This window comes from Oryza glaberrima, chromosome 7 (assembly GCF_000147395.1).
Source record: "Oryza glaberrima chromosome 7, OglaRS2, whole genome shotgun sequence".
Taxonomy (NCBI): domain Eukaryota; kingdom Viridiplantae; phylum Streptophyta; class Magnoliopsida; order Poales; family Poaceae; genus Oryza; species Oryza glaberrima.
The window spans coordinates 17,605,927-17,628,514 of NC_068332.1; the positions used below are offsets into that span (position 1 = coordinate 17,605,927).

The 22,588-nt window shown below is 42.6% G+C and overlaps 2 protein-coding genes across 2 annotated transcripts; both read right to left on the minus strand.

The window, feature by feature from the left end:
* Positions 1–1,867: 1,867 nt before the first annotated feature.
* On the minus strand, positions 1,868–5,056 carry LOC127778314 (protein DETOXIFICATION 40-like). The gene is made up of 7 exons (XM_052304898.1): positions 4,662–5,056; positions 3,928–4,559; positions 3,797–3,853; positions 3,454–3,692; positions 2,830–2,948; positions 2,625–2,711; positions 1,868–2,290 (listed from the first exon to the last, which is right to left on the minus strand). The coding sequence occupies exons 1-7, from the start codon at positions 4,932–4,934 to the stop codon at positions 2,219–2,221; spliced, it is 1,479 nt and encodes a 492-aa protein (XP_052160858.1). The 5' UTR covers positions 4,935–5,056; the 3' UTR covers positions 1,868–2,218.
* A 7,209-nt stretch (positions 5,057–12,265) lies between these two features.
* Positions 12,266–13,079, minus strand: LOC127780477 (uncharacterized). The gene has a single exon (XM_052307390.1). The coding sequence runs from the start codon at positions 13,017–13,019 to the stop codon at positions 12,675–12,677; it is 345 nt and encodes a 114-aa protein (XP_052163350.1). The 5' UTR covers positions 13,020–13,079; the 3' UTR covers positions 12,266–12,674.
* Between the last annotated feature and the right edge of the window lie 9,509 nt (positions 13,080–22,588).

Genomic DNA, 22,588 nt, shown 5'->3' on the forward strand with positions numbered 1-22,588 from the left:
TGCAATATCCAGTACTATGAGAATTGTGAACTTGTTGCATTTAACCTAGCATCTTGGCCTTCTATTTCTTCTACGGTCAAGAGAAGTAATGCAATTAAATTGGAGGGTTCAAAATCTCAAGCTGTAATCATGAAGAACAAATTATGAGCCACAAATGCAATTTTCAGTACTCAGTACCACGAGACTTTCATGCACTTCCGTTCCTTCTGAAACACTGAAAGTCTGAATCACAACCACTGCAGCGAATTCCAAAGCAAAACACACCAGATCTCAATGAGGTTAGGTGAAACCAGTTGCAATTCATTTTCCAACTCCCATGTCAGTCTAAGTCTACCCATTTTCGATCACATTGTCATTATGATCATCTTAGCATCAACATCCGGGTTTGGTTGGGACATCATGAGAGAGACAAAGAGGCAGCAAGCTCTAAGCTTCCTCTCTGATTGGCTTAAACAGTTAAACCTCAGAAGTTCAGAGCTATCTCTTCTGACAGAGCCACACGAAACACTCCCCAAAACACTTCATTTCTTCTCCTTGTTCAGAATCTCAACCGAACCTAGCTTTGTCTGAAGAGGCTGTCTCCAAAATCGTCTCTTCAGAAGCTACACTCCAACTTAATCATATTAATCAACATGCCAAAGGCTGCTCCGGTGATGTGCAGGTCAACTGAATTATGTGATATAAACAAAGCGATTTATCGGATGCATCGATCGGGGCCTGGCAAGCCGGCACCAGATGACTCGTTTCACAGCCTGAAAAAATATTGGCAATAGGTCAGCAGATTCTGACCCTCCCCACGTATACGTTGGGCTCGTCAGAGAGACGCCTACGCTTGGCATGTGTGGTCAGTGTAGAACCGGCGGAGGCAACACCACCTTAAACTAGTTTCAGTTGCATTCTTTTTTTAAGAGAAAGTTTCAGTTGCATTTTTCATCCATGCAGATCCAGAGTTTGCGGAACAGGGCAAAATGTTTACTCTTGCAATTCAGCATCTTCTTGGAATGGTTTTCTTGGAAAGTGGGAATTTTTTTTTTCTGATTCCTTCAGAATTTGTCATGTAATATTTGTTCTGTAGATTTCATGTTTTTTCAGAAGCTATCTTTGTTAGGTTTCAGTTTTTCTTTGATTTTTATTCCTAGAGCGTTTTTATTTTTATTTTTATTAGGTTTAGAGCGTTTTTTTTATTATTTTAGTATTACTTCCGCCCACTGCACACGGCTTAAAAAAAATAAACTTTTTCTTAGAGCTTTTGGTTGCAGGAAATATCAGAACGGAATCAAGATTGACAGGTTCCAATGTTCCATACGGCCCTGTTGCTCTGGTCTGGAAATGCATAGCACCAATATGATTTTGTCTGAAATTCTGAACTCTGCCGTCTCTGGCTGTCAGGCCTGAACCCTAAAGCATATTGTCATTTCTGTTTCTGGAACGTGAATTGCCGTATCTGTGGATCCGACTGTTAGTGTAATGGAACAGCCAGATTTGAAAAAGAAGATCCATAGTAGTATATACTCCATATTAGCATAGTGGTGAACGTTTGATCAGGTCGGCAAAGAAAACTTCTACTTGGAAGCTGCTTTGCCTGCATTCCATTTGTCATCTCTTTGCATTCATGGATGGGTTTCTGACAAATTCAAATTGGATTATACCCTCTCAAGGATCAAAAGAGGAGACAAGGTTTATTGTCGCTTGTCTTTTCGATTGTTGCCTCCTGCCCTTTGAAGAATTTGTGTTCTCAACAGCTCTGCAGGGAAATGCTGTTACGGTACCTGGACTAAATAATGAGAAACAGAAGTCACATCATTTTTTTAAAAAAATTCACTGGAGCAACTTGAATTCTATTTCAACCTAATTATTGAGCCAAAATAAACATATAACACATACATTATGTGCCTCAAAATAGTATCGTTAGGTGAGAATAATTCATGGTATTTTTCCAGTTTCCCGTCCCCTTCATTTTTGCTTTTGCTTTGGCACGTAAATAACATTTATTCCTCTTAATTAAAAAACACGGTCCTTGCGTATTCCCCAAAAAAGAATAATTCATGGCATTATGTGAATTCTGAAGTGGTAGCATGAGCCCACATGAAACTGACTGAACTGAATGTCGTTGATCCAACCGTCCGGGACAGTCATATCATTGCGGTTAGATGCCGTCCAATCTGACGAATTTGCAGCCGCATACATATATCAGCTCCTATTTTTCCTTCTGATACTATCACTGTCTGTTAACAAGAAGAGGCTGCTTTGTGTCATCCCACTTATCTAATCTTCGTCTCGCATCCTCGACCTACATTTAGAGCAATGTTAACAGAAAATGTACAAGAGTATTGTGCAGAATTCAGAGAACCAATGAAACAACCTAGATTATAACAGAAATGTGTAACTGAGTGAAATAATTGGCTTAAAACAATGTGTTGGCCCATGTGACAACACATAGTCTCTCTGTTTTGATGTACAATTTTCTTTTCTTGCCTCTAGGGGCTGTATTTTTTTACCTCTATATCCAATGAAATAGCACAATCTCGTGCTGATTCTTTTCAAAAAAAAGAATCATCTGTCAGTGTAATGATGGAATCTATTTTTTTCTTTTGTTAAGATCATCAAAGATGGCTTAATGGTACCTCCTTGTTCCAATCTGTTCTGAATGTGATCCATATTAAAATAAGTGTTTGGATGAGCGTCCCTCCAATCATGCCTCCCCACAATCCCTGCATGCAAAATATCCATTTTCAAACTTGCAAACGTTTAACCTTTTCCAGTTGACTCTACAACTAAAAAGTCAACTGAATGTGTGTCAAATTGCGGTATGTCGAGAATTAATAGCACCTTAATTCCATAGTCAAATTTGAATCCCAGAAGCACGCCGAGGGGTAGGCCGATCAAGTAGTAGCATCCAATGTTAATGTATGCTACCAACGCTTGCCATCCACAGCCAACAGCCACACCTTCATGATCAGTAAACAAATTCAGCAACAGTGAAATGACAGCAATGTTACTGAGATGTTGCATATAATTCGTTCCCAAAAGCCAAATTGCCCCCAAGAGTCAACTGCAACTCTGCAAGGGAATAATTGTTTCTGAGTTTCAGTACTAGTAACATTTTATTAGGGTGGTTAGTGCAACATCTTCTCAAGAAGAAACTGCAAATGGGCAAATAGCAATCTGATACATCATTGGCAAGTGATTATTGTAATTAAGCAGTGAACAATGTGTTAGCATTCAAATGCAACCAAATCAAACTCATGATGCAACCTACTAGATTGCAAACCAAATCATCACGCACCGAGCTGAAAACAGCCTCAACCTACTAAAATCTCAATCGATTGCAAATGCAACAATCTAAAACAACTACTCCTGGTTACCACCAAACTGTCCGAACACAATGTTCAGAAAATTACAGAGCACAAATTAACAATCAGATTGGAGCAAAAAACATTCAGGAAACCTCACCTGACAACACGGGCTGGATCCCGCAGAGCACGATGGTGCCAACAAGCAGTGGGCAGAGGTCGGAGACGGCGCGCGAGACGGCCTTGCCCTGGGTGAAGATGTAGCTCAGCTTGTCCCTGAGCAGGATGACCACGACGCCGGCAATGGCGGCTATGATCGCCGAGAGCGCGGTGACCATCCATGTCGAGAACGCCGCCGACCTGGGGTTGCCGGCGCCGAGCTCATTCCCAACCCTCACGCTGCAAGAACAAAACATTGAACAAATTTCGCATCGATTCAAATCTTCAGAGACAGACATCAACACATCAAGAAGAAGAAGTAGAGATAAGATCACTGAACCGACCTGGCAGCAGCATTGAAGCCCACTGAGATCATGAACACCCATGACTGTATCGACGTGCTGCAAATTGAAAAAGAAAATTGCACTGAATTTCACTGAAATTAACAAGTTCGATTCATTTTTGAAATCTTTACCAGACGGTGAGTGCGTCGAGGGCGATCTGTGGGTCGGGGAGCATGCCGGCAAGGAGGATGAGCACCTGGAAGTACCAGACCTCGAGCGCCAGCATCACCGCCGACACGGCGGAGAGCCTGGCGAACGCGGCGAGGTCGTGGAACGCCGCCCAGGTGAAGCCCGTCCACGTCGCGGCGCACCGGGGGCTCCGCACGATGTACGCGAACTGCCCCGCGACGAGCACCCACCACGTGGCGCTGAGCGCCAGGGCGGCCCCCGGGAGGCCCAGGCCGAGCACCCGCACCGCCGCCCAGCTGAGCGGCAGGTGGAGCGCGAAGCTCGCCGCCAGCACGGCGGCGCTGGGCGCCACGATGCTCTGCGCCTGGAGGAACTTCTGGATGGGGAAGTTGGCGGCGTAGGCGAAGATCTGCGGGATGAGGCCGCGGGCGAACCCGGCGGCGGCGCGGGAGATCTCCGGCGACTGGCCGAGCAGGAGGAGGACGCGCTCCGAGCACGCGTACAGCGCCGCCAGCGGGACGCCGGCCGCCGTCAGCAGCACCGCCGACCGCTGCAGGTACACCCCGAGCATCTCGTGCCTCCCGGCGCCGTACGCCTGCCCGCACAGCGTCTCCACCGCGCTGCCCATCCCGAGCTTGACGACGACGACGACGACGTACACGAATACCGAATACGTATTATTATACGTTTATACGTACATTGTGGTGGCGTATGGGTGGGTGTACGGGATGGATACCATGAGGCCGTAGGCGAAGACCTGGATGCCATTGTTGCCGAGGGAGGAGGCGGCGAGCTGGACGTTGCCGAGCTGACCGCAGAAGATCTGGGTGGCGGAGGACATCACGATGATCAGCATGTACACCACCACGGCCGGCGCGGCGAGCGGCGCGAGCAGCCGGAGCTCCAGCGCCGCCGCGGCCGCCATGCGCCGCGCCCACGGCGCCGCCGCCTCGCCGCCGCCGCCGCCGGAGAGCAGCGCCTCCAGCCGGCCGTCCACGGCGTGGCCCATCTGTGGATGGATCGATCGATCGATTCCTCGATCGAACTGCTGCGGCGAACAAAAGATTCAAGAATCGCGCGCGCGCCGCTAGTATACTAAAGATCTTGGTTCCGGTGAGGAGTTTGGTGGACTGACACTGTCACTGTTCGCGGACGGAAAGGGCTCTCTGACTCAACTGCTGTGTAGTTGAGCCACTGACATGCGGGCCATAGAAAAGTGGGACCCACATGTCAGTGACTCAAATGCATGTGCAGTTAACTCACATGATTTGCTTCCGTTCGCCGACACGGCGCACTTAAACCTGGGTTAACTTTTTGTCCTTTTGCTTGATCTCTGTTTTTTTTCTCTTGTCTTGTTCTCATGGTGCTGGAGTTCTGCATCTCCTTACACGTGATGGGCGTCAGTTGTTTGCACACGTGTAGGAGTGGAGTAGATTGCAGGGTTATTATATAAAGACCGTGATCGGCCCAGCCGCCCAGCTGATTTTGAATTAAAAAAAACTAATTTTAAGAATAACTTTGGATAGATTTTTAGCTTAGTTTTGGTTAGACTTATTATGATGGAACTGGCCTATCAGATGGATTTAATCTTATGAGGTGGCACATGCAAATGCTGGTGCATTCAATGATAAAGCGTATACTCATCCTACATAATATCTAGTGGTTTAACATATTTGGACCATACGTTAAAAAACCCGGATCGGCATGACGGTTGAACTAGAAAAAATCGAACAAACGACCTTGGTGGCTCAGTTCAGCTCAAAGACCATCCCCGCAATAGGACCGGTAAAAACAGGATGAACCAAACAGTTTTTGGTGGTCGTTGAACCGGTGCGGTTTTGTAGAATTGGGCGGTTCCGTGTTTGAACACACAATACATCTCCTTTTGCTTATATTGATACTGCTCAGGGGTAAGATTGGAAAATGGATAAGCCATCACTAGGGTTTCTGACTTCCTGTAGAAATTCTGACAGACGTTTAGATCCACTCATCCACTCACATTCTCAAGACTCAAGCTGAGATGGGAATGTTTGGTTGATGCCTAACCTTGCCATAACTAAGTTTAGGCTAGTTGTGACATGGTGGCACAAATGTGGCTTAGAAATAGTTGGCCACAAGTGTGGCATGTTTAGCTGTAAATTTAAGAGCATGTCATGTGGGTCCCAAAGTTAAGAAAGTGTGGCATAACACAATTGCGGCAGTGAACCAAATACATACTAAAAAACTGTGGCATAACTAACATGTGACGTGGCAAAGTGTGGCAACCAACCAACTAAGACTAATTAAGCTCACTGCCCAGGTTTAGCTCGGTGCGTCGCGCCGCTGGCGGATGCACCTCGTGATTTCTCTCTCAATGCAGTGTCCGGCGGCCTCTCATCCACATTCCAGTAGCGCGGTAAGCTGGCATAACGAAGTTGCTGAGGTGCTGGCGGTCTTCATGTCGGCAGCAGAGCAACTGATCAGCAAGCCTGGTGGTAAGGTGTGCACAAGGGGTCAAGGCTCAAGGACACGCCACTGCTAGTGCTAGCTGCTTCTTGTTCTAGCCTCAAGAAAGGTATGTGCATGTGTAGTTGACTAGTTGTTTACACCAGATTTGTTGCTAGTTAGTAGTTAGCTCGGCTGTAGATGTTTGATTTGTTCCATCAATCTAGTCTAAAATTGGTATTGCATATACGATGAACTTGATTTGCTGCTGATTTGTTTTCTTCTCCATTAGATTTGTGACCCCATGTTCATCCATTTGCAGCAATGGATTCTTTATCCACTCCAGAACCACTACTGCCAGATGTGCCAGTACTACAACCACAATCTCAAGAGGATTCCTGTGCTGCTGAAATATAGGAGCAAACTATAATGATATGTTGTATATAACTTTCTTTTTTCTTAGTCATATTCAACATAAAATTGACATAACAGAGAAAGAACTAGTAAGTGTGGATGAAGCTAATCTTCTTGATGATGATGGGAATTCTGAAGATGGAAATGCACCACCTGGATATGGATGATCATGCTCTTTTTAGTGGTGATATTGGACAACCAAATGAAGCAAACAACGATCAATGGGATAATAACCTAGCTTGCTGATTGGAATTTTTCTCATGTTTAGGAGTTTTTGTCATGAATTTGTTGGCTGTGTACTCGCCTTGTATGGGTTAAGAGCCATATACTTACCCTTTTAATTTTCCTATGCATACCTTATAAACTTTATTAAGCTGTTAGTCTGTTGGGGCACTATTACCATGATACAGTATTATGGATTTATTTATGTTACGATTCTATCATTTGTTTTTGTGATGCTGTGATGTTTATGTATTCTTAGATATATTGGTGGTATTTTTAAAACATTTATTCATATATATTTTCATCAATTTCTGGTGTTTCTGTATTAAAAATAATGCAAAACAAATATAATATCAATTAATAAAAAAGGGCGGTCGGTTCGATCTAGTTTGATCGTATCATTTGTATGGGTAGTGGTGGAGCTTCACATGCTATTAAGAGGGCGATATTAACAATTTAACATGAGTTCTATGGCTAATAAATATCCACAAACGTAAACATACACTTAACATAGTGTAATTTACACGGAGCGGGAAATGCTAAAACCCAATATAACCTCCATAAAGCTCTTATCATTATGTGTGACCGGGCGTAAGTGCGATGTGGGAGGCCGCTACGGATCGGACGTCCGATCTGGTGCAAATCATCGGACGGTGTTGCACCGTCTTACTGAGGAATATTTCACATGTTTCATCCCTTAGAAAAAAAATGTTTCAATGAAAATATTTTAGATGTTTCACTCCTAGAGAAAAATGTTTCAGCGTTTGAGGAAAATTTTTTCAACCAAATGCAATATTCAACAATACGGATTAGCGGATTGTAACACCAAGAAATCAATTCATGCAAAACATCAAGTCAAAATGGAATGAAACACCTCAATACAATAAAGTACAACAAAAAATATAAAAAGTTGAAACACCATGTGGTTGTTGCACTGTATTGTTGCAAAATGTTTCACTAAAAATGTTTCAGATGTTTCATCAATCATGCAAAAATGTTTCATCTCATCGACGGAAGTGTTTCAACCAAATGCAATCGAAACATATCAATTGCAACATGAAAAATCAATATATGCAACATCGAATCAAAACAAAATAAAACACCTTAATACAACAAAGTATAACACAAAACTAAACCCACCTCCGTCTTCTTCTTCAACTCCAGCGACCACCCTCAACTCCGGCCGTCGTCCCCAGACGAGCAGCGGCACGAGATGGACGACCTCAGCTAGGAACAGCTGCATCCGCATCAGGTCCCCACCAGTGGCCATGTCTTCAGATTCACTCACGCCATCACCATCGCCATCGCTGGAGCACAGGCACGATGGAGGCGTGCTCCGCCCCTGCCGCCTCCGCCTCCCCTCGGGCTGCCGCACCGCCGCGCTCCTCCGCTCCGGCACCGCCGCGTCGTCCTCGTCCGAGCGCCGCTGCCGGAGCCCAGGCACGATGGAGGTGTGCTCCGCCCCCGCCGCCGCCTCCCCTCGGGCCACCGCGCTCCTCCACTCCGGCACCGCCGCCGCCTTGTCGCTCTGCGTCCGCCCGCTTGGCCACTGCTAGTACAGGCGTGGGGAGAGAGGACAGGAAAATGAATGGTTGGAAATGAGATAAGGTTAACTGTTGTGCTGGGGAAAGAAATGGAGAGAGTGGTTAGCGTTCGATTTTTTGTCACACGCCGGACGTACGAGTTGAAGCATTTTCATACAATGTGTACGTGAATGCGTGTGCGCATCCGACTTATACATTCGACAACACTCTTTTGACATCATTCTTGGGACTGTGCGAAGCACATCGCTAATAAACTTTGGACTGTCTTTTTTTACGATATTCTTTGAATTGTTGAAAGGCCAACAAGGAGTATTTACTTTTGTGTCTAATCTATAACCTAATGTTTTTAGTGTTGGCCTCTTCTGTCTTGGCTACTTGGAAGGAGGACCATATATACTTCGGGCTAGTTTGGTTTGAGGTAAATTAGGCTTACCAATATTTGGCAATTTAATAGTATTTAGTGTCTATTTGGTTTGAAGCCAAATTTTGGCATGCCTAAGAAAATAAGCCATTTCAATAGTGAACTTAGGCTATTATGGCTTCAATCCAAATGTAATTTTGCCTTACTAAAATTAGTCATGCCAAAACTTACCAAAATTTGGCACTGATAAAATTTGGTAAGGTTTATTTAGGCCACAAACCAAATCAACCTTTCTCTCCATCAATTTATGGGGTAGAAAGCTTCCCAAGCCCCATTGCTTAAGATCAGGAAAGCAACTTAACAGGCCTAATCTTTCTCTCGATCAAATTCTAATCAAGACAGATTAGGCCACTGTCGGCCTGTGCCCTGTGTGCCTGGAGTGCATTTGTATACTGTTGCGGCTGCTCGGCCCATTTCTGTTTACAAATTCCAGGGCTTCATCCCATGTGGGCTTCTACATCTTCAGCACTTCAGACTTCCCAGACCCCCCCCCCCCCCCCCCCCCCAAAAAAAAAAGTATACTGTTTTGAGATGTGGCTGAGAACCCAAAAATGGTGAGCTACTATCGTCACATCAAAATTCAGATTTTTTTTATTTTTAATTTTATTTATTAAAAAAATTAAAACTATTTTTTTAAGTTTTACAAATCTACACCCCTAACGTCTTTTGTAGGATATTTTTAAAATTTTTATGACGTGACACATATCCGTTGGTGCATTCTAATGGCCACATGGAAGGTGGCCAGGCATTTTGCAGGCAACCTCCTTGCCGCCTTCTTAGAGGGCTGCAAAGGGGCCGTCTCTAAAATGTTCACACGACCATTACATCACACTAATGGGTAAAAGGTGTAGATTTGTAAAGCTTTGAAATAAAAAAAATATTTTTAAAATATTTTAATAAATGAAATTAAAAAAATAAAAAATTCTCAAAATTCATGGCACAAGGCGTTACTTGTTACAACTACAAAATAACTCCACCCCTTTCCATCCAAATGCAACGGTTAATTTGAGGGTTAATTGCTGATGATACACTGTACATGCTTGTGCAGATCATGTGTTCAATCGAATAAGGAAGGTGGTCGGAGAAGAAAGAAAGAAGCAGCTGTTCATGGCTACCTGCCGTGGAGTATATTGGATAGCGGCGTAGCGCTACCTCCTCTCCAAATAAGCAACAAATAATCAAGGAGATAGTTAAGCCAATAATAGCGTGGATTAATTACGCTCGCAATTGATAGGACCAGTGATCTGCAGTCCGAGGAAAATGGGAAGTAGCGTTAAAATTCAGTCGATTTTATACTCAAAAGGATAGAAGAAAGAAATACTTATTTAGCATTTTTTTTGCCAAATATACCCCTTATCAATCCTACTACACGTAGGACGGTAGGAGTATAACTAATTCTAACACGTTGAATCAAATTAAACAGACGGTCTATATCTATCCAAGGGTACCTTAAAAAACTTTTTAATTTTTAAATCCTCCAAAAATCCATTGATTCCTCCGGTCCAAAGGAGGCTTAAGTGCCAAACTGCCAATACGCAATGAACCTGGACAGTGGCTTCAATTTCAGAAAGGCACTACTTATGCGTGTCCATATCTGCAAAATGCAGTTAAAAATTGAAACCGAAGGTTTGCAACTTGAAAAAAAAGAAAAGAGTAAAAAGAAGTTCCTCAAATTCACACACCCCAGGAAGCTGTACTCCCTTAGACGCCACACGTAGTTTATCCCTAGAAATAATACTATATCTTGCAGATTTATGCATGCAGCTGACATGATTTATCTTCACACACTGAATTACATAATTAACATACGCAGACAAAGGAGCTAGCTGACTTTCAGCTCCGTTTGTGTAGTTAATCACTTGTAAATTGTGCATGATTGATGATCAGTTCGTCATTGCCTCAACAAGTTGATTGATTCCAACGTTTTGTCGAGGCAAATCGTGTGCGGTCTTCTACGCAGCTACGTGTCATTGTGCCTGTTCTTCAACTCGCTGCTACGTAGGCAGGATAAGCTTGCATGGACAAAACTCGTTGGCTAAACTTGGATTGGGTCAATCGGTTCAGTCTTCAACTGTAATTGTATTCCTCCACAAATTAATATTGCAACTGTTGACAGTTTTTTTGTAGTTGTAATTACAGGAAGAACAGATTACCGTGTCAGCAATTAGCAGAAGAAACAAGAACTTGTCAGTTGTTGTCAACTGCCCAGTTCAGTGATTACATAATTGACCCAAGAATATCTCCGCGGAGATGGTAAATTAGGTTAAATTATGTATTTGTGCCGCTAAAAGTCAGGTTCCATGGTAGGAAATTTGGACCAAAAAAAAATGTTTGTTTTTTTTTTTTTCAAGTCAACAGCGGAGGGATTTGATCAGATCAAAGGAGTGAGATTGAGAGCAGAGTAGGATAGGCTGAGGAGAGTTCAATGGATTTTAATCTTGGACGATCGTTGCCAAGACTTAGGCCAGATGATCTATTCTTTACTGTTTAATTTACCGTGTAAATGGTATAATTTGTGTCATTTTTCATGTTTACGAATGCATAAGTGCTCTTCTAGATTTTCAGTATGAAAAGTCATATTCTGCCTTTTTATTTTTAAGAAAGCACCGTCTCAGCCTAATGATCAGTACAGTTGATGAAACATACAGAATATGTTAGCTGTACAACCAAAAGTCCACTTCCAGAATCTGTTGAGAGAAACCACTGCATGTCCTAAAAATAATCCAACCTTTCCAAAACCCAAAAATAAAATACAGTACATGAAGAAGCAAACGAACGTGATGCCCAGAACGGCAGAATTCAACCAAAAAACTTCTCAACAAAAGAAACAAGTCAAAACAAGGAACACATAATGCAAAACATATCCTTGATTAGGAGGCAAGATATGACGATGATTAGGAGAGTAATTAATCAAACATCTGCAAGAGCTAGGAGTGGAGGTTCACCATCTCAACCACTCTCTGTCCATTCTCAACTAACTGCAGAGTAGCCACGTCCCCCCACTTGCTTTACAAAGTGCTAAACGGCCAAGACATGTATAACAGTGACAAGCACATATGACAGTATATATGATGAAACTACTAGACGAGTTGTTTGTTACTCCTGTTTAATTAAGCCTCATATCTGCATGAACAGTTGACTGTGGTTGCTGATCAAATCTGGATCTTTCCAGAGAAACGCACATGAGCAAATAGTTTTGTAAGCGCTTACAAATAGCTTTTGTTAAGATAATGGAAGTATTAGTAACTAACAAACACTACTCTGTTAACTAGTATGTTGCTCATCATATTACAGCTGTATTGAACAAACCCAATGTCAGGAAGAAAAATCGATGGTCATCAATGGAAGAATCCCCATCCAATGCCAAATAATTCACATACACTACTACATATGTCTTTACACAATTACACATCTCACTCATTTACTACTAAATACCAATATATAGTACTAGTATTATCTACTCATTTACTATAGCCTACTACTCCATATGTAGCTAGCTAAGCCTGCCTAGCTCAAGTTCATGCCTTCTCAAACCTACCAAATGTACACCCTACACACCATGATATAAACTACTAGACATAACAACGCAAACAAGAGGTGATTATGATTAAAGTAATTACCACCAAACTAATCATCATGATGACACTGCATGATCAAACCAGCATATATATGATCAGTTGGTAACATGGAAGAAGATAGCTAAGCTTGGATCGATCAAGATCGATCACTCTGGTATGACGTGCAGCGACGGCCTCCACTGCTCCGGCCTGTGCCGGAAGTTGCAGCTGCTCGTCATGCACAGGAGCTCCGACACGACGGCGCCGCCGCCGCCGCCGCCATCGCTCCCCTCCTCCAGCCGCCGCAGGAGCTCCTCCAGCTGCTTCCTCGTGATCCGGATCTTCACCTCGGTCACCTTCTCGCCGCCCTGCTTCCGCATCTCCTCCTCCTCCTCCTCCACCGCCGCCGCGGCCAATTCCTCCTCCACCAACACCGCGCGCTTCTTCTTCCCGGCATCGCAATGCGCGCCGCCACCACCGCCGCCGAGCGATCTCTCGAGGCAGTTGCCCATCACTGCTTGCTCGATCTCGATTCTCGAGTTTAATTTGAATTTTGATGCGAATTGCGAAATGGAAAATGGTGAGAGGAGGTCGATCTCCTCTGCGTGGGGGGTATATATAGGCGTGGAGATTTGGAGGGAAAAGGAGAGATGGGACACGTGGATGGCTGGGATCTGGTCTAGGTTGCCAGTCCCGCCCGGCCGGCTGGGCCGACCGCGTAGACGTGGCGGTGCGACGAGATTCGTGCGAGGACGGGGGTTTGGACGGCTCGGATGCGGTCCGGGCGCGTGGCGCGTGGTGTGAACAGGAGTGAAAAGGCGGAATCGTGTTTGGTGGGCCCCACGCGGCCTGTAGGTGGCGGTGAACGTGGACACTGTTGGCGCTTCCGGAGGCTTGAAGGATTTTGGTTTTCTACTCCTACTATACAGCAGTGAAATGGAACGGCAGTTTTTTTTAGAACAAACTTTACAGCAGTGAAATGGTACGAGTACTAAACAAGTGTTACATCACTTATGGGACTGTACACGTGGCACCCTAATAACTTTTAAAAGATTGAGAAAGTAATCAGATTTGTGTAGCCATAGGATTGGAATGGGTAGCCAGCTCAAGTACCCCCACCCATATAAATATCCCACCCTTATATTATTCGTACTATCTCTATAATGACAAAGGAACACAAATTGTAGAGTCCAGACCAGGGTTTCCCAAACCTTCGGGGTTGAGGTTACCGTGCCTCGGCGGTAACATGTTACCGTGGCAAACCATACGAAACCGTATAAAATTTATCAAAATTTTAAATTATTTTTAAATTTTATTTGAATCTAAGTAGGTTACCGCGGTTTTTCTTTTACCGTACCCCTGCGGTAAGCGCGGTAATCACGCGGTTACCAGTGGTTTTGTTAACCCTGGTTCGGACAAAACAATATTTAGCTCAGACAGCCGATAGGGGTCACTAGGTATCCATCACTATGTTGCGTTCTCTCCTACACTTTTTCAACCTCTACTCTCTTACTCCCTCCATCACATAATAAGCGCAACTGTGGGTTTCAGTGCCTAACATTTGACCATCCGTCTTATATAAATTTTTTTTATGATTAGTATTTTATTGTTATTGGATGATAAAATACAAATATTACTTTATGCGTGACTTAATTTTTTAATTTTTTAATAAATTTTTCAAATAAGATGGACGGTCAAACGTTGGACATGGAAAGTTATGACTGCACTTATAATGGGACAGGTGGAGTACTATTCACATGCACGTTTTACAAACTGCTAAACGGTGTTTTCTAGAAAAAAAATTAGAGGAAAGTTACTTTTACAAATCATATTAATTTATCTTTTAGGTATTTTAACTAATACTTAATTAATCGTGGTGAACCGTTACTTTGTTTTACCTGTGAGAGGGAAAAATTTCTAACCATTATACACGTACACGGCCTCTCCAGTGGTCTGTGTGTCTTGATTGTTACCCCCTGTTCTGACCTGCATTTTTTTATGTGGAAGTGGCAAGAGTATTACCGAATATATTAGAAAGATAGAGTTGACCCTGTTTATAAGGAAAACCGGACCCAAAAACCATACAATTGCACGGTTTGCTAAAGTGAAACCGGCGAAAACCTTATACAGAAGACAAAAAAAAGCCTGAGGCAAAACAACTACGAACCGCAGAAGACCGAGGGAAGAGAAAGACCCTAAGACAAAACCTTCAAGAAGGTAAACAACGACATAAGCCACTATCAACGCCCGACCAACACTGCACTGGGTTATCACCCAAGGGGGGAGAGAGTTCACAAGGCAACACCTCCAAGGAGAAAACGACACCCGCAGGCGTCGATATTGCTGATTCTGGAAGAGCAGGTAGGGCTTTCGCCCCGTACTCCCTCAAAAGGTGCAGAATCTCCAAGAAGCCAGAGCAAAACTCTCTCACCATGGAGGTAAGCACACCGCTCCAACCTCAGCACCACAATAAGTTTAGAAAACCACAGGGCACGTGAAGTACCGGTGAGGCCTAAGAGCCCTAACTACAGATAGACAGGACTAACACCGTGAACGAACAAACTCCTCAAGCACCAAAAGAGACCATGACTGGATCTGGAAACAGGCGGCCAAGGGAAGGAGAGGGGAGGCACCAAGGAGGCATGGTCAGCCTGGAGAGGAACTAAGAGCTGAAGACAGGGCACCAAGACATCGGTGTTAACAATGTTTCCGGTGAGGAACTCCGGGCTTCGCGGGGTAATCAAAAAACTGTGACAACCACTTGCAACTTCACCACCAGCGTAGAGAGAGGAGCGCTAGGGAAAGGGGAGAGGGGATGGTCTCCCCCCCAACAACTTGTGCCGAGAGGTGGCACATTTTATTTTTTTAGTTCCTGACCTTTTTTTTTTTCTGGCTTTTAGCAGTTTAGCGCCATGGCGGCATGGCCATTGACCACCTGCACTAGCCTCTTACGCTCCTCTATCTCTTCACCAATCCTACCATTGCCGCTCATCACATTGTAGTACAAAATTCTTAATAGGTGCTCCCTCCTTTCCTAAATAATATTTAGACGCCATTGACTTTTCTAAATATGTTTGACCGTTCATCTTATTTAAAAACTTTTGTTAAATATGTAAAATTATATGTATACATAAAAGCATATTTAACAATAAATCAAAAGATAGGAAAATAATTAATAATTACTTAAATTTTTTAAATAAGATAAATGGTCAAACATATTTTAAAAAGTCAACGGCGTCAAATATTTAAGGACGGAGAGAGTATCAATTTATAGGTGTTGATTCATTTAAAATCGACACCTATTAACCGTTTCACACCTTCACGGGGTGGAAAAATATAAAAACCGGCCCCTTTAAACCACTAATAGGTGTCGATTTTTAGATAAAAACCGATACATATAATTATACACTCGTCTACCTATTAGTCAATGTATGTTTCATTGTAACCATCCTAGACTTTTCTCTAATCTTAGAGAAGTCCCCTCTTTTCCTCACCTCAAGAGGCCTCTCCACTTTGCCCCAATCTCTTATAACCATAATATTGTGAGTTTTTGAAGAAGCAAGCTTTGCTGATGATTTTGACAAAGTTAGTGTCACGAAGAGATTTCTCCTCGTGGACCGAAAATTCTAGTGTTTATTTTATTTAAATCAGTTGAGTGATAGATGGTTATTAGAAAAAAAAAAGGCTAATAGTGATTATGATCGTCAATGTTAGTTTTCATTTAAAAAGTAGCATTGGTTGACTGTCACCAGAAGATGAGCCCAGCATCATCATGGGACCTCTATTTGGAAGGAAAAATGGTTTTCTTTGCATGCTAGTTCATCGGGCAGTTTGTACAGTTGCGAAGTAGTGCTCATCTTATGTCTTTACGTCACTTGAATTTCTTAGGCCAATTAGGTTTTGCGACCCACTTGTATTATTTCAATCGAGCTTATATGGCTAACCATAATGCAGTGGGTATCTCGTAACTCGCAAGAAAGGAAAGAAAAAAGAACAGAACGTAATTAGGAGACACAAGCCTCTCGATCAGTCTCTCTGAAAGTCTCTGTATTCTGAAATCTGAACAAGATTGGAAGAGAGAAGCTAACACCAGCTCATCTTAGATTAAGTGAGATTCTCATCTCTTCCTTCACTCAAAGTTAATCTGAGCAGAGAAGAAACCATGAAGCTCCAACCATCCTAATCAATCATCAAGCCTATATATCTATATATTATTTTTTCCTCTGACATAACATGGAGTAAAGCACATGCATGTCAAACATGTGTTCAGACTATATTGTCAAGTGAATTATTCATGAATATATTCCAAACTCTACTACTCTATCTACTGCACATAATAAAACATTAGCATTACTAGGCATGGCTATAGTAAACATTAGTTAATTTCAAAGAACAGCTATAGTTCTACGACTAGGACTCATGCTCTGAACTGAACACGGCCATGAAGGTAGATGATTTCAACTATGGCGATTATTAATCTGCAGCTTTAATTCTTGTGTGATTTTTGAAGGGTCTTTGCAGTGGTCAGGTAGTCGCCTTCTGCCACTCTGGCCTTCTCCCCGTATCCAGCTAATTAGGCTGACCAGAAACTCTAAGCTCTAATGATTAAGCGTATCTCAACTGAACAAATGATTAGCATTGATGATTACCATCTATTCTAGGCTTCTAGCTACATGGAAGACGTAACATTTCAACATATAAATAGCAGACCTACATACTGTTTCTTATAATATTTTCCTTTTAAACGTTTTTAATTTTAAAAATAGACTCCCAAAATTTATTTTCAAATCTAAACCTTTTGACCACACCAGTCATTGGAAACAATGTTGCCACACCATTTCACAATGCCACCCGGGTTGGCATGGCATCACAAAAGTATTACGCCTACTGCAGGTGGCATGACTGTGTTATTTTGACACACCAGACATGTTGACGTGATTAAAAGGTTTAGATTTTGGAAACAAGTTTTAGAAGAGTTTATTTTTAAAATATAAAAGTCTAAAATAAATAAATAAATAAATTATACATGTATTCTTGAGATCACCATTAAAGAATATCGCAGCTTTAAGAATGGTCCCAACACTTATCAACTCGCTTGAAGTACTCCCTCCGTATTTTAATGTATGACGCCGTTGACTTTTCGACCAACGTTTGACCATTCATTTTATTCAAAATTTTTATGCAAATATGAAAATATTTATATCATGCTTAAAGAACATTTGATAACGAATCAAGTCATAATAAAATAAATGATAATTACATAAATTTTTTGAATAAGACGAATGGTCACATTAGACAAAAAGTCAATAGCGTCATACATTAAAATATGAAGGTAGTATATGTATTTCATCTTGTAGAGTGGCCGAGCACTTGCCTTCAACTTCCAAACTAACTTGGTTTTAAAAAGAAGTTCCAAACTAACTTGGTATAAAAAGTAGCATTGATCTAACTAGGCTCTTTTCATCTAAAATTATGAAAAGGATCGATGATGGTTGTTTTCTTAAACAATTTTGGAAAGGTATATGTGGTGTGTACCAATCAAACCATCATTGTCCATGCTTATTGTAGTTCTTTTTTTAATAAGGTATAAAAATAATTCTTATAGTCGCACATATATATATACCTTTGCATATCCAACAGCAACGGCTGAAATCGATTCTAGGTCAACAAAATTCAGTTGGTTGGGAATATATGCCGAGTAGGTTCAATGATCGATCACCTGATCGATTTGATGCGGTCTCGACCTCGACGCAGATCGCCGCGCCACCTTCCGGGCATTGGCCGGTCGCCGTCGCTGCCGGCTGTCTTCCCATACGTGGAGGCGGAGGCAACGAACAATCTAAGCTTAGGGCACCCGTAATGGTTATCCATAGGCTCTCTATAAGATATACATGTCAGTATATTTTCCTACTTGAAAGAGATTAAATGAAGAGAGAGAGTAAAGCTATCTCCTAACCTGGAGATAGTATATAGAGAAAAACGAAGCAATGGATTAGAGAGCTATAGATACCCATGTAGACATACTATTGAGGTGGTTTACTATTAATCTAGTCTATTGCTGAGATGTACTGTTTTATAGAGAGCAATTTACTTTACCATTACGGGTGCTCTTATTTAACTAGCTAGCTGCTAGTACTACTGCGGTAATGTACCGTTATTTGCAGTCTCGTTTTGGGGTTGAAATGTTGCGGAATCTCACGAAATCTGATGAATCTAGAATGAAATTGAAGAGGCCTGAAATTTGGGCGACAAAATTTAACGACATTGGAACAAAATTCTAACATGCGTATTCTATATATATGAAAATAATCTAGATGTCAAAAACTGGTTTTTTTTCTTAGTTTCTGTAAATTCTCACTGGCTGAATTCCTTCCAGCTGCTTAGAATCTGATACTCTCCAAACATACCCTAAGTGCAATGCGATGTGGCTAAAACTAGAAAAGATGAATGGTTGTGGAAGCAAAATTTTAAATATTGAACCTTTCGATGTTTCCCAAAACTCTGTCAAATACACGAATTAGAGTAAGTGTCAATAGCCTTTTTTTCCTTAGCTTTCAAGATTTTAACCTACATCTCTACTATTTTAAGGGCCCCTTTGAATCACGGGAATGGAAAAATAGAGGAATAGGTAAAACGTAGAATTCTTGTAGTAATGCAACTGTAAAAACAGATGATTGCAAAACATAGAAAAGTTATATTACTAGCCCTTTGAATAGGTATAGGAATTTCACAGGAAAAAGAGTGTCAGGAAGTGTATTAATACATGTCACTTTGGTCTTATCCATAATATCACAATGTACATTTTCTTCTAAAAGAACAACAATGATGCATAGATCTGTCATTTACCTCGATCCTACGCACACATGATGGAAAAAAGAAGTTAGGGTGGATGTTTTCTTTTCCTATGTTTTTCATGTGAAATGAGTTCCAAAGAAAAATTTCCTCTAACTTTCCTATGCCCTAATCCTGTGAATCAAAGACTGCTACAGTGCCCAATCCTAAATCCTACATTTTCCCCATGAAATTTCTATGAATCAAATGAGGCCAAGAATATAGCCATCGTCCTTCAGTCCCCTCTCGTAGTCTCATCGCGCAAAGAGGTCGTCCACTCGTCCTTGAGCAAGCACCGCAGATGTTCTCAATCCACCTATCCAATCAACCTTCTTAGCCTGTGCTCTGGGTCACATCGCTCCTTATTGGACCCAAATATTTGGGACTATGCCTCGATTACACGCTGGGCCAGAATTTGACAACCGGATTACATGTCATTATGGGCTTAGATACGGCTTTGTTGGAAAGCCCATTTGTAGGATGTGTAATTGGGCCGTTGGCTAGACTCCACGGCCCAGTTAAAATTTCCCGAAGTGAATATTTTCAGTGGCTCTGTAAGACTGTTTAACGTCCGTTTGTGCATGTGGGTTAACCATGTGATGTCAAAATCTGAAGGATGTCTGTAATGAATTCCTCAGCTATTGCTCTTGGTCAAATCGTTTCCCTCAACCGCAAAACTAGGTATAATATCCCCTCCATCTTCTAAAACCGATACAAATTGACTCCTTCAGTGGTTTGAAAAGCGATTCCTGCTGATGTATCAGTTTGACCACGATTGACTCACTAAGTCGACATGTCGGACAAACTAAAAAAATTGTAGTGGGACCCATGTCAACCCCTTCCTCTCCTCCCATCTTCTTCGTGCGTCGCATCGTTTGCGCTGATGACGCCCTTGTTGCGGTGCTGTTGCCGCGCTGCTTCCGCTGGATAGTGGCCTACGCCCCGGCCCCTCCTTGCTCGGCGCGTTGCTGCTGCCACACTCATTGCGCCATTGCGGCCACCGGCCTCTGCCCCCCATCCTTATCGGGCTGCTGTTGTTGCCGCACTTTTGTCGCGCTGCTGCTGGCCTCGGCCTCCATCCCTGCAGTGATGGAGGCTCGGGACCGGTGTGAGGAGGTTGGTTCCTAGATCCAGGGGTTAAAGCGACTCTTCCCATGTCTCGTAGTCGCAAAGACGCCAGCGGCGGTGGCACTCTAGCGAGTTCAAGTAGGGGCGTGGTGGCCTGGGAGTTCGAGGGGGACCATAGAGGAGCTCGATGAGGTGGCGATTAGGTGCAAAGGTGCGCGTGGTGGTGACACGTTGTGCGGCTGGTGGCCGAGAAGATCAGTGGCGGTGAGAGGCAGCATCAACAACAGTATGGAGGTAGAAATTGAGGAGTTTTGGTGTACTTGGGACATGGATTTTGTTCTTTCCTTTAATTTGAACAGGGAGTGTTGGTGGGGGCAAATTTTGAGGTTTGGACGCTGACGAGTCTAGATTGGGCTTTGGCTTCTTACCTCCGGCGGCGACGATTAGCGTGGCTGAGGGCAGGGCAGCGTTAGGGAGCAAGGAGCGCATGTGGTGACGTTTCCGTTTATTGTTGGCGGTGATTGACGAGGCGCCCGAAGAGGGAGAGCAGCGGTGAGGGCAAGAGAGCGGTAGAGGAGAGCTCGAGTATGCTGGCACATTTGGGAAAAAGAGAGGGAGGAACAAGAGTGAGCTGATATGTGGGTTCTATAGTTTTTTTTTTTCATTTACATGTAGTCCCGTGTTTATATGTCAGTGAGTAAACCACGATCAACATGCCACATTAGTAGAAACCGCTTTCTAAACCAACAAAAGATTTGATGTGTACTGGTTTTTGAAGTTTGAAGATGCGATATATCCGGTTTTCCGGTGAGGGATGCGATTCAAATAAGGGCAATAGTTTGAGGGAAGAAAAATAGACATGTTCTAACTCTCAAATCGATCCACCGTGGCTTGGGCTTGCCGCTTGATCCGACTCACGTTTTGGGCCTTCTTCCCTTCGCTGTTATGGGCTCTGTACAAGGACCAGTTGCCTGTGTTAAGCGAGACGAGACATGCCGAGTAGCATGGAGCCATGGACTATCTATAAACGTGTCGACAAATTTTCTTTTAAAAGTATGTCAAATATAAATATATTTTTTTCTGAGAAACACAATACAATACAAACACATAACAACACGCATACACTCATCCCTTCGTAATATAATTATATTGTAATGTGTATATAATTTATACATAATTATAAAAAACGATCCCCTAAGATTTGCAATTGCTGTGATTTTTTTTCTTTCCACTTGCACGAATTTTAGAGCAAATCTAATAACCAAAATTATATGAAAGTTGCATATAAATTATGTTGTAGTTACAAATCAATTATTCTCTCCGTCTCAAAATATAACAACTTTCAGCCTCTAAAATGTCCCAAAATATAACAACTTTTACCAATATTTTCTAATCAACCAATCACAATCCTCTACCATTTAATTTTTCCATCTATCTTATCCAATCATAACCCTCCCTATTTAATTCTACATATTTTTAATAACCGTGTTCAACTCTAAAAATGATTATATTTTAAAAATAGGGTTTGAGAATTTTTTTTTATATAAAAGAATTGTCGGCAAATCGGAATAGCCTTGTTGATCAGCTCGTAACACAAAACGATGGGCTGTCTCCTCTTCGTCTCTGATCCTGTGAATTTATGGGCCCGGTCAGAACTGACTGATCAGACTTTGACCTGTCTCTCCCTCTCCTCTCCTTGCAACTTGCAAGCTGTGCAAACTATTCACAGCATTCATGTGTTTCAGAGGCTGGAAAAAACTTGGCAGCCAAGTTTGGTGCTCACGTGCCACGTACTACTCACGTCCCCATGGTTTCAGGCTTTCCAGCCTCAGCCTTTGCCATTACACCGGCAAGTTCACTGAACAATGAACATGGACCATTTTCTTTAATTTCCGATTTCAATTCACCCACCAAAAAAATCAGTTCGCAATTAAATCCCTCACCGAAAGAACAGCACGCGTCCACACTCCACACAATACGCATGCACAACAACCCGCGCTCACGCTCCCCCTTCCCTTGCCGTTTAAAGCATAGCAATGCGGCCAATGCACATACGCTAGATACCCGTCCAGGGTAGAGCCGTCTCCTAGTTTCGTCCAGATACAATGAACCAATTAGGTAGGAACTCGAACTACTCCTATACTTATCTAATACTCCTCCTTAATTACCTTTTCTCGCTTGC